A 13,707-nucleotide genomic window follows, 5' to 3' on the forward strand; every position below is an offset into this window, starting at 1 on the left:
ATAAAAACTGAAACATATGCTTCACGTGTACACCATCATCATGAAAGTCTTCTAAAAGTTTTGTCACTTTCAATTTGCATTTTGTACGTACATATCGTAGAGTGTTAAACGTCTCGATAATCTTGTTCGTGAATTATTTATTGTTTTATTTCATTTTCTGCACCTTTTGTATCGCGTTACCTCCATATGATTTTATCACTTATCGCCCTGACAGCTTTTTGGACAGACAATTCGAGGACGTAAACGCGAACGTAGGCGATTTCCAACGTGTTAATTAAACGAAGTAATAAATGATATCACTCACTGATGTTCTTTTCCCTGTACTGTTGCAATGCGTCGCTGGTGAGGCAGGCGAGGACCAACCACACGACGAAGCCACACCTTCTCATTTCGACCTGCAAGGTAACGCATGAATTAATTATAATGTGTTTGAGAACATTCAGAAACCGCAGCAGTTCTCCAGCCCATGCGATTGTCTCGCTGTTCACGCGATAAAATACGTGTACGCTCAGCGAACTTTCTGAATGGCAAATACTTGTTAAAATTTTATCAGTTTGAATTATTAAAAGCAACGCGGTGGATTGTAAGCTGAAGATATGACTAATAAATAATTTGAAGCGAGTAATTTATTTCGTACCGAAAAGTATACTATTCATAAAATTTTACAATCGTTTTATAGTAATTTCTATAGCTGATCTGCTTCTACATCCAACGCGCGAAGAACAAATTTTATTACTGTAAATTCATTCAGCGTGGAACGAGTGGGAAAAGTCTGGTTTAAAACTCAGCCTTCTCTTACCCACACACGCTGCTCATACATTCGACGCTTTTCACGAGATTCGTACCACTGACGCGTCGATTTCTACGTAATTTACGGATTAAATTTAACTACATATTACCCGACTCAACCTCCGACCAAAAGCATTCAAAATCACAGAATTGGAAAATAGTAAGAGTAACGCAGCTTCGATTTTAATCCTTGGAAACGTAAACGCGATCTGACTCGTCTTTGACAGAATCGAAACAACGCTCGCGAAGAAATAAATAATTGCTAAATAACAAAAATTACAACGTACAACAGTTTGTCGATGGAGTATCGAACGAGTCGATAATTCCTAGTTAACGCAATAGATTAAAATCTTCCCAAACAAGATGAAGCTACGTGGCATCAAACGGTACAGCCAGGTTTCCCGATCATCCACGATCAATCTCTCGCAATCTGCCATAGTCTATTTCGTCATAACGTCGGTCGTGAACCTCTTTCGACAATGGAACAATAGCGAGGCACACGCGCGGCTGCCACTATCTACACCTCGACAATGTCGTGAAACTGGTAAACTCCCGACTGCGAGAACAAAAGGGTCCTACAATTTGACTTTGGACGATCAGATCGCCACGAACAGATGTTAGTATTAACAGGCTGTATACGAAATGGACGGAGATCATCGACGGCGCTGCCGTGCGGTAATCGATCGCCGTAATGCTTTCATGTCACTGACAACTGTCGTGCGGTACGAAGGGGTCCCAGTGGCAGTCTGGCCTGTCACGAATCAAAAGCGAGCCGGTACGATGAGATCCTGTCTGCCAATTGTCGGTGTCGATTGCCCGCTCATTAACGCATAGTCTGCACCCTGTCATACCTATCTGCGTCTCCTAGTCGATATCTCGTTAATAGTCAACATTGTACGCGAGTACGAGTCGTAAAACGTCAGACTGCCATCTCTGGAACCAAGTTCGATCGTTTAAACTAATTAACGAGATTCTCAGCGGACAATTACGTAGCTGGATTCATAAACCACGAGAACCTAGAGACTCTAGAGTCTAGACCCTCGTCAAACGGAATGGCAGAAGCGTTTACATGCGTCGGATTACAATGCTCCATTTGTCGGAGATTCGAAAGTTTACATGGTTCGGAGAACTTTTGGACAGCTCGGAGTTTCCAGGGTTTAGGCTTTCCGTGATGCTTTATTCTAATTTACTATCGACAGGTTTTAGAAAGCGAAGAGTTCTTTTCGATCCTCTGTTCTGTTTGTGTTTCGACTATTCGCGGAGAGACGCGATCGCAAGAAAGCACGTCAACGGGAGTCGTAAATTCCCGTTACGATTAGATAATCGACGCCACGAAATGATCGATTCCCTGATTTCTGTTACGATAATAGGGGTGGTTCAATCGAGGTTACACCGAATTAACAGGTATAAAATAATGTTTGTTCCAACAACTTTGTAAAGAAGATAATTCCATTGATGCGTATGTACAAGTTAAGTAGATGATTGATTTAAGGATAGAAACCCGATAATGACATGTTGACTATTCTAACGATAAAGAATAAGTAACTTAAAGTGACGATGCTGTGTCGGAGGAAAGCTAGCGATGGGTCTGTCTAACGCAAGGGATCATCGGATTTGTCGATGACAATTTTGGTTAGGAAAGTGAGGGCAGTAGACGTTGCTTCTGATTGGATAAACGAAGGTTGGTGGACCAGGAAGGGTCTTAGCCGCCCTCGATAGAAAGTTGTTAGTGGGAAGTGTGATACGTGAGAAAAACTAACTTTCCCGTATCTTCCCGTAGTAAACAATAAGCTTTAGAAACGATTCAGTAAAGAGATGTTTGTTCGGTCTGAAGGATCCGGTTCATGAACGTCTGGTTTCCATCTTGCCCGCGGTGTGTAGCCTGGCCTAGGTAGAGTGTCGCCCGACGTAACAGTTTGATTTACATTAAAGTTCAAAAGCATACATATCGTATCATTTATTTTTCACAGGTATTTTAAGAGTGAAATTGAACCGTGATCGTAATTGTACTCATCCATTAAGGACTAAATTATAACATACAAGATAGATTACTTAATCAATTACCAATTATGGCAAATAAGATAAATATTTGCCATTAAAACAGTCTTCCTTTCTCGTTAAACAAAATTAGCTAAGCTAGAAATAATAAAGAAATGTCAGTAAATCACTGTGTAGTTAACCAAAATCGCCTGCAACTTTAACCCAATCCACATCGTACGCTACCCAAGCAAATCCGCATAAAGGTGGAACTCCACCGATTACACAACACCGATAACAATTTAGCACGCTGTTCAGGCCAAAATCGTTCGCTGAACGGCAACGTTTCGCAGAATCGCGGAGGCGGACCAACGCTTGCCAGAATCTCGTTAATTTCGCGGATGAAGAGCCGTCGTCGCGCGGATGGAAGTTTCTACTTTGCGCCGCCGATCGTATTCATGGGAAAAGGTCTTGGGGCGCAAAGGTCTCGAACGTTGTATACGTAGAACTCGGCCTGGCGCCGAACAAAACATTTTCTACTATCCCCCGATCGCGTTTCGAAATCTTCAAAGAAATGCATCCATGTATAGGTATATAGAGATTTCATAGGATCACGTATCGTTCTCCTTACAACTACAGATATTCCGTAATATCTCGCTTATCCTCTCATCGACGATGCTGTAACTTTTACGTTGTTTTGTTATCTCAAGCTTCGTCAATCGCTAGGGTTATTGGTGACTACCTTTTGCGTTACAACGACGTTGTATCAAAACATGTTCTCGTGTATAGAGCTTCTAATATTCTAAGTTTCGCATATTCTCATTTTTGCTAAATTCTAGTGCACTGAGACTGTTAACAAAGTGTTGTTTTCCATACACATATACGTGTACAAGAGATTAATTCCAGGTACTCTAAAGTACAAAGAGCTCTGTTGTCGGTAGACGGGGTAGACTTGTACATGTTTATGAAAAATGTGGAGATGAAAAAATACGTAAGAAAGCACGTAATGTAGAAAAATATATGAAGAGTGCGAAGTACAGTATTTGTTGTAATACTATTTAATACGTGAAACAATTTTTTACCTACATCTGAGCTCCATTCTTTTAATCATCTCCACGAGAATATGAATTCGCATAAATAATCGTTTAATTTCCAACATCGAGACGCTGTTACTTTAACGTCTCAGTACGTGTACGATGAGTTTGTGAACAGCTAAACGCGAAGCACCTACGATTTTAAGTAGATTCCGAATCGATAACAACACGCTGACATAAGCACGATACAACTAGGAATAAATCGAGTAACACAGATGATGGTCAAAAATCGACCAGGACTCGAACCGCGGGCACTTTGGTCGCGAATCCGAGCTCGAGACAGCCGAGTCAGCAGCGCGTCTTTCCGATCGTCCTATGATCGAGTCGTGCGACCGCTGAATTCTCCGTTCGTGATCATCTGCGATATTTACGTGCGCGGTTCCTTTGAGAATCGTCGAGTACAAACTGTTGTCCTTATCCGGTAGCTGCCCGATCGCTGGCTATTTGTATAAATATTTGCGACAGCCCGGTCGACCATTTGCATGTAAACGTTGAACAAAAAGCATCTTTTTCTCTTTGTGTATCTACCGGTGTATCGTATACGTGTTTAAGAATTTGTTCAGATCTGGTAAGAATTGTTTCTGCTTGAATGGCGCATGGGGTGTAGGATTCGGTGAGAATGGGTGCTTACGAGATCTCGTGGCATAATTTTCTCGATATATTATGCGGGTGCTGTGGATTTCTCGGAATGGATTTCAGATGTTTCAAAAATTTGTACGTAGATATATCGCTTAGGAGGGTACGTCATTTAATTTTAAAATACGTTATCGTACACAAAGATTTATTAAACGCCTATATTATTTGCATATTTGGTATATTATTGTGAGTTATTTCTTCATACTTGGCATTTACCATATTTGCTGTAAGAATTGCACGGTTAATTTATAGAACATCCTATATACCATCGTCTTGATAAGGACAGGAATTTTTCCCATGTATATACGTGGAAATTTATCGAAAAGTCAATCAAAATTTACGCGACCTGATACTTTACGTTATAAAGCAAAACACACCGGTTCAATTTACACCAAGCATTCGACACGTCCAATTTATACCAAACATTACATTTCATTCGACCACTGTAAATGTCTTGATATTTACGACCGTCCATGCGCGAAGATACGAGTCGTTAGTTAAAATCACTGAAAATCCTGATACAAAGAGTTCTAACAGAAACGAAGATCTCCCTATAGCCGTACCAAATCAACCCGTCTCGAGTATCCAAGCTACTCTATACCTTCGAGAACGAAACCATCTAAAGAAGAGACCGAATGAAACCCATAAAATAGCAGAGATAAAAAGGGATGGACAATGTCGTGCTCCATATCCGTCACGGTTCGTTCGCGCTTATTTCGCGAACGAACGAGCCAGGGCTTTGATCCTGTCCAAAGAATGGACGACTCCGTCAGCAGTAGCCTATATTTCTCGGTGGGGCTTATCCCTTTCCTTCTACCAGGCTATTCCCGGCAAATCCTCCAACGAGTATCGTGGAAGTTTCTATTTTTCCCAAAGGGAAAACATCGCCGGTGGAAGCTACCTAGAGTTCTCACCGAAAGTAGGAGAGGACGCAGCGTGTGCTTGGCGCGAACACACGTAAAGCCTCGTGGACCAAACGTGGCTCTGTGTCTCGAGACGACGACGGGCTGCACGCTGGAACCGGAACAGCGCCTTCGAGCATCCTTTCGTACGGTTCATCGATCGCTGAAGCGAGGCTGGCTAGGCGTGAGCCCACGCTACTTGCACGTATCTCGTTTCACGGTTAGCCGGATCTAAAATATTCCCTAGCCCTTTTCATCGGGGACGGCCTCGGCGAGTCCTCTATGGAGGACCTTGATCCGCCCGCGTGAATAAACCGGCGGCGTACCCGCGCCGTGAAGGCAAACAGGATGCATTTCGATTTCGGGGTCGATCGATACGCGGATATAGCTGTAGCCGCTCTTTCCATCCGTAGTCCCGACTAACGTTGCATTATGAACCTTGCCCCGACGAAAGAGCGCTTAAACAGCAGGCTTGAGAGGATCCTGCAATAGGGAAAATTGATTCCGAGATAGCGGGCCCTATCTGCCGTGTACTAAGCGTAACGAACGAAGAAAGAGGAGTCGTCCGCTGCGCGCTATATAGTAACAACGATTTTATCGCAGTCGGGAGTAAAATATGGATAATTAAGTAGGAAGTTAAAAGGAGAGAAACGATTGTATCGAAGAGATGGAACGAGGAATAGGAAAAGAAATTGAGGCGATACGTTGGTCGTAAAACGTGAGATATGACACACAAAGGATCTTCTTTTCTATGAATTAAATATAAGTAAAAATAAGACATATTATAGATAACAAGATCTTAAACGATATGTTTTTATCTATAATCGTTACGTTTTCTGTGCGATTAAGAATAATAACTCGATTAAGAATTATCTCGACATTCCAGATGCTGGATAGTCAAACTAGAACTATGTAATTCTCTGATGATACTCCCACCTACCCTAGACGACGATACAGGCTAGCTTAACCTACGACCTGGATAATTCAGCCAAGATCTTCCAAGTATTTAGCGAGCCCGTTATATCCTTACACCCTGTTGAATGATCTCCTCAGAAAATTCATCCTCCGCCCCCCGAAATGTCCGCATCTTGCTATACTCGTTCGTCTTCCCAATCCAAGGATTTCTCCTCTCCAAATTAAACGAGTCCAAAAATTTTTCGAAGAAAAGAGAAACAATTATTCCGGATCCCGCTCACATTCTTCAGCGCACACGGTTACCCCCGTTAAGCCAGAAATCTTGAGATTATCGAAGCGAGAACGGTCGCTGTTTTTTGCACGCGCTAGATGTACGTTCATTTCTCAAATGTCGTCGCGAGAAAGACGCAGACGTTGACCAGGGAAGAAAGACGAAGGCCGAAAAACATCCAGGGAGCATCGCAGGGGCTTTCCCGCGCTCGCGTTGAACCCGGAGGAAAAATGAGCAGGAGCCTTGGCGAGAATAGAAGGATTTGCGAGGGAATTTCTGACGGCGTTCTGGCCACATCCGACCGAGTGATAATTAGGGCTGTTCGTCACGGAACTGGCAAGGCAAGAAGGGCCAGGGCAAGGTTCCCGCAAGAAAAGCCGCTGATCGAACAAACTTCCTCGCTAAGTAGCTCTCCAGAGATTAAACCGGCGCGTCGGCTCTATTCACCAGCCAGAAATTCACTTCCCGCCCCGGCGGCAAACTTTCTCAACTCTGTTAATGATATTTGTATAAAAGCGATCGCTGTTGATCTCGGGATCGTTCCACCGGCGATATCGAATTTACGAATTCTATTCGAAAAGGGTTGAGGTTTTTGTGGTAGCGGTTCGTATAAATTGTTTCGCGTAACACGTTGACCGCGGCCCCGATTTCGATTTTCTACCATGCTGTGTGCTATAACAAAACATTTTCATACAGCATCGCGTACTATGTATATTTATATCCCGATACTTTACATACGCGTGTGTTTTATATATGAATCGGTATGCAATACTTTTTCATAATTTTGGGAATTGTAGTTCGCGCGTGGTGTTTAAATCGGTACCGTACGGAGTCTAAAAATACGCGTCGAATCGAGTGCGCGTGGAACGCAATGAACGCGTCGAGGAGATTCTACGTTAATGATAAATATCGTATTTTGTAATTCTATTTCGTTTTTCGAATTTTTTTGTTCTTCTCTTTATCGTTTAACAATGTTTCTTCTTACCTTTTTTTATCAATCTAAATCAATAATATTTCTCTTCTTATCTCGATAGAGAAATGCGATTGAAATTACAATTTGAAAGTGGCTAATTAATTGAAACTCAAATTAAAAGTGAAATCACAGCTAATGAACGTTGTAGAACTCTGTAGAATGCTCGCAACTGATATTATATTACTATAATAGAAGCTTTACTCGAGACTGTCGCAGAAGAAACATAATGCTTGCATGTTATGCTAGTTGTCGATATGATTAAGCAGCGATGTATTGTCCTCGTGTATTGTCCCCCTTTAACCAACACTCGGAATCACGTTTAACTTGCTCCACGCTAATGAAATTACATCAGAAAGTTTCAGTCTTTGATGGCTGCATATCCATGAACTTCGCTAATTGTGTTATATTAGCATACAAGTATTCCAGTCACGTTAGTCTCGCCTCGCGATAAACAGTTTCCAAAATGTTTCAAACTGATTTCGGCCACATTAGAAAAGACATTATTTTAATCTCGTGATCGTATCTAATTTGATATTCATCGCTTAACCAATTAAGCTATCAGCTCCATTTAAAAAAATACAATCGTTAAGAAGCGAATGAGCAACCAATTTACCATAATAAAATATGATTCTACGAACCAGACTCCCTGTACAAAGTTAACATTTACGGAATTACGTACGACTTAAACATCGTTCCTGCGTACGTACGATCTTAATCGACAAATCCAGCCAGTACCCGATATATGAATTTGCATAACAATTTCGAAAGATCGGCGGAACTGCGAAAGAACTCGACGATCTCGTAGCCGCGAATCCGTAGCCGCGACGAAATAGAACTCAGGGGAAATTACTCGGCTGGCGTTGGAAACCTCGTGGTCGAATGAAAATCTAAGAATTTCGCGATCAACCTTCCGAAAGGTTCTCGTCTGCAGCGAGGTCTTGCATCCCTACCACCATCGCCTAGTGTCGTCTCGTTTCGGAGCCGAACGATGAACTGAATAATGAAAGCAATCCGGCGAGCTCCGACCTGAAATTGCCTCTGAAATTTCTGACACAGGTCTCCTCGACGATTTATTCTCTCGCTTACGCTCCTTTATAAGCGTAATTCTCCTCGACAAGTCGAGGAGAGCAACCAGTCGTTAAGAGAGATCGAAGCGTGGCTTCGAACCAAACGGACGAAGAAAATGAGAAACGAGAGAAAAAAGAAGGATAAAGGTACGGTTAATCCGACGATATTATAAGGTCGCGAATAAACAGAAATAAGTTTTCAGGGTTAGCAACGATACCAGACGTTATTAATAGCAGGCTGAGCGTGTCTCGTTTCACCTCGTCCTCTGGCAGGCTCGGGCGAGAATTAAAGAGAACGGTTGGAAGAGGCAACGAAAGGAGGGAGAATAAAGCCGGAAGACGATGAAAGTTTAACTCGTCCCCCTGGCCGGAATCACCGAGATGAAGCACCTGAACGTTGCGTCGCTTCGTTTTCCGCAGTATGTTTCGAGTCTTAATATTGCTTCGCCGCTCTTATTGCTATCGTCGCCGGCACACCCCCCGTGGCCCCTTTGTCGTCCTATTGTGGTCTGGCGTGGCGCACGCGAAAAGCAATAAAGCAAGCGACGCGGCGTTCCGCTGATAAAGGAAACGAACGCCACGCTCGCACAGCGGAGAAACGCGAAACGAATGAGAAATTCCGACCACGACACGTATTTTGTTACTTTAATCGCGTTATCGTTACGTGCGGCTATACACCGCCAGGTTAACCAGAGCTTCGCTTCGAGATTAAGAACAGAAAGCGATTCCTGTCTCGTACCACGTGTTACTCTTGTTCCGTTCGGTAACCGTGGCGTTTTAGACTGCTGTTTACAATGGAAACGCACGTTCCAAATAATCAAACGGTCATCCAAATATTTTCCATGAGAATAACATCCAAGGAATATACATGAATTGTAAAGGACTTGGTTCAATTAGAATTTACTATTATTGTCTTTTATCCATCATTTTTTCATATTGATAATCTTACGATCGTTTTTGAGTCAGCTAGCTAAAGGATCGAGATTCCAATGTTTCGTGCAGATCGGAACCGAACCGTTCTCCCTTGTCGGGACAACTGATAATTCTCTGGAAAGTCTCTTTTCCAGTTTTCAAACGAACTTGCAACTCTGGTCGATCTTGTTCCTACGAAAGGTTTCTTTATAAGCAGTACACATAATACACGTGTACTTCTAATTCCTAATTTTAATCCTTAAATCGATCTTTGCTTTCCATCAAGAAAGATATTTACACGATTCTCGATCTCTTATTACTGTCATAGGAATTCTCACTCGCCACATTGCGTTCGAGATTTAAGAACAATACGAATAGAAGCGTCCTCGAGTTACTTGCAACCATACAACGCCAGGAAGCTATCGTATTTACCAGTTTCTCTGAATTTCTACTCCTAGTTGCGTATTCCCACTTCTTCCCACGCAACAAATTATGCTATTGTCTAGATAGAACGCTCGCAAAAATACCTTCTCTTAATAAAAACATTTGACTTTCCTTAAGATCATCTTGCTGCTGCTTAAGCTAGATTGCCCGCCCTTAAGAGGATTCTGTTTGACATACATAGACGGTAATTATAATTCAACAATTCCGTCGTCTACTCGCACCTCCCCTTTCTCGCGGAAACTCAGTCGTTTCTAAACCAATTATCGCTTTATTCTGTACCGTAGCAATCAGGAAACCAGAGTGTATTTGCTATTTACGAATAACAGGATTAAACTCTCTTCTTCCAATAAAGATCCTACGAAAAAGTATCAAGTCTGTGAAGACTGATTAAACGAATACCAGAGTATCTTTGAAGCGAGCAAGTGAAAAACTAAATGAAAACCTTTTCACGTTGTACCGACGACAAACAGGGGACAAAGAAGCTTCGATAGAAATACGTGTACATATTTACAGGACAAGCTGGTCTCTTATTTACCAAACGACACTGCGATGAGATTGCTATACTATGGAGGGAAGTCCAGGGGTGGGAGGATGAACGCAAAAGATCGAGTCGAACGAGGAGCTGGTATCCTTAGCTCGTCGTCCAATCATTTTCGCTCTCGGAGCTACGTCTTTCCGGGCGATATTCCTTATTTGTTCCAGATGCCCGGTAGTAGCTCCACCGAAAGAGGCTGCATCGACATGTACTTAAGACACCCATGGGGAAGAAGGTATGGGATAATGGAAAGAGGGATGAAAGGCGAAAGTCAGCGAGGCGAGGCGAACGTAAAAAGAAGCAGAAACGGCTTCGACGTGGTCGAGCAACCTCGATATTTTATCCATTTTCTGTTTTCCTTCACAAATAGACCGCGAACACGGCCCAGTGTTCCCTGACGTGGTAAGATTCAAACGTGACTGGGGAAACAGGGTAACAGTGCGTGTATATAGGCGCATATCGACTCGCTTATTTTTGTTCTCAGTCACTGACGTTGCGGTTGAAGTCTGTTCCGTCGATAGGAAATAGGCGACGATCGTTGCTTTTCGTTCTTCGAGCGTAACTAGCCGAACGAAGCTGTCTCGCGTGCTACTACACTCACCGGGGTGAAAACTTGCTTTTCAATTTCACGAGAATCACGCGAGTGACTTATCATCGCGCGACGATTCGCGTCTTTTTCTCGTCTACCTCGATGCCCGTTTCGTAGAAAATTCGAGGAAGCGCGTGCAAAGACCGTGAGGAACGATTGTGAAAAATTGCGTAGATACTTGTCCCTCTGTAGACATACATTGTATCATTGTATTTGAAATATTATGGACAATTATAGCCGTTTATGTTCGTGACTATTATTATCAATAAAATTATCAATTTTGCTCAAAATGACAACGCGAGTTCGCGCTCGCCATCCGTGTGCAGATGCGCTAGTTACAATAAATAGTAACTAGAAGATAGTTCTAGATACAATCGATTTAAGATATTCTTTTGCTTTTATCCCTAGTCTGTGTAAGAAAGTGCAATAGAGGTTTTTCGGCTCAGAACAGTGCGATAGATTTATCCAAAAAAATAAAATAATAGCTATTGTGATTCTAATACCTCTGAATACAGAAATAACAACAAATTTCTTCACCGTGGCTGCTTAAAAAATTGCATGATATTCTGAGACGCTCGTTAACACATTGCGTAGGGCGCTCTGCGAGCTCAAAGCGCTTCCAGGGCCTGCACATTTTTTATCGGCAGAGATCTACCGATGTACTGGCTATACCGACTGATTGTTTTTACGTGCTCGGAATGTCAACGTTCAGTTGTTCTGCTATTCATTTGACACAAGAATGCGCAAGCTTCGTTACCCTGGTAACATAACGAAAACATTTGTCTCTGGTTGCTTAAGTCATCGATTTAGTCGAAAAAGCGTGAAAACGAGAATCTCGTGATCCGGTCGCAACGTTCGGCTTGCTAAACACGAGATATCTCGTGACCCGTACGTAATGTGTTAACTGAGACTCTTTATCGTATTGTACAATCGTTCGTGCAGGGAAACGTTTAATACTTTGCTCGATAAAAATCAAAATCCCGAGAGAAGGAATTTCAGCGTGAAATTTTATTCGCACAGGTAAATCTTTTATTTACCTGGAATCAGGATACATATCAGCAATAAACGTTAATGAACCTCATCAAGCGTTCATCCGTGAGTCGAACGATACAAATTTGAAGATTAGCTTCTCGAGTTATTATTAGCTAGTCGAACTTGGAAGAAACTTTCGTCTCCCTAAAAGACACCAGACTACCTCGATATTCGATGTCAGAAATAGTTTAATAATCTTGCAGGTGAAGGATCGATCGTTATTGGCGAAAAGGTAGGAACAATCGGTTTTCCTGCACGAACGATATCCGGACAGCTTCGAAGTTTCGACAATCGTTTCAACGATGCCCGCATGACTTCCCATCCAAGTTTTGATAATTGCCCCCACTACTGGCCGAACTTTAATCGAATTACGTTCAATTATTCCGCTTCTGTCAATAAGCCGAACGAATAATTACTCGTGAAAACGACGAGACGGACGGGATTCGACATTTTCCAATCGATTCCGCATATTAAATCCGAGTTTGTTATCTGTCCGCCACACGTTCTGTATTATTATTGTAATATTTTACGAAAGAAGACGAGCTAACGAAATAAAGCTGCCACGTTCACGGCCGTGTCGAATTAATTTCGATCGAATTTGAAATGTCGTTATGTCTCCAGCTATCCGTTTCTGCTTAATATACAATAGCACTGTTAACTTGGCGTCGTATCGTACGGTATGGGGGCACATGGAAAACTGTTTTGAATTTTGTAACAGGAACCATTATCTATCCTTTGATCGGAGTTAACGAGGAAATTTTAGAGTTTATTAACCGGAACTGCTGCACACTTTGATCGTGCTCTAAATACATTTTATTATAGCGTACGATCGGCTTGTATTATGGGAATAGTGGGACGATATTAATACGATAGCATGAATTATTATTAATTATTAATTATTGACGAGAGTAGCAAATTTACGAAACGAAAAGATGTCTGGTTGGTTTTAAGGAAAACGGCGAAAAGAATATTTTGATGTACGAGAAACGATTACCATTAGTTTGTGAGATAAATGGAAGAATAAGTTGATCGGTAATATCGATCAACTCGATTAATTCGTGCAGGAGGAACGTTTTAATTAAATCGATTTTGAAATGGATTGATAATATTATTACGCACGCGTGTAAACCATCTATTGATCTAGTTTTTACAAGTTATGACAGAGAATAATATATCAACTAAAAAACGTTGAAGCGCCTAATTCTTCTATTTCTATTCTGCTACGTCGATCCCTAAATATGACTTGTGATAAAAACTGATATATTTTCTTAATCTTATTCTATTTACTCGTCACGTACTAACTTTGTTACGCATATCGTAATTTATCGCTATATAATCGTATTAACACTTTGACTGCCACGTCGAAATCACACGTTTCGCTGAGGACGCCACGCGAGTATTTTTATTATTCAAAGCATATAATGGCAAAATAATAATAAATCGATCATGTAAGACAACATTCTTCCCCGATGAGCCGTTTATCTCGTTGATGGTCACGGGTGACCACCGTGGCGCCTTGGTAACAGTCGATAGCGACGTATTACAACGAGGTTTCGTTTATTTCAACAAAC

The 13,707-nt window shown here is 41.9% G+C and overlaps 1 protein-coding gene across 1 annotated transcript in view; it reads right to left on the reverse strand.

Annotated features, from left to right (window-relative positions):
* Positions 1 to 13,707, reverse strand: part of LOC117242137 — a 163,774-nt gene that overhangs the window by 110,692 nt on the left and 39,375 nt on the right. The window contains exon 2 of the mRNA XM_033508563.1: positions 305 to 395. Coding sequence (XP_033364454.1) covers positions 305 to 389 — 85 coding nt within the window. The 5' untranslated portion in view covers positions 390 to 395. The remainder of the gene's footprint in view (positions 1 to 304; positions 396 to 13,707) is intronic.

Source organism: Bombus vosnesenskii, unplaced genomic scaffold (genome assembly GCF_011952255.1).
Source record: "Bombus vosnesenskii isolate JDL3184/JDL3185 unplaced genomic scaffold, Bvos_JDL3184-5_v1.1 scf7180000016263, whole genome shotgun sequence".
Taxonomy (NCBI): Eukaryota; Metazoa; Arthropoda; class Insecta; order Hymenoptera; family Apidae; genus Bombus; species Bombus vosnesenskii.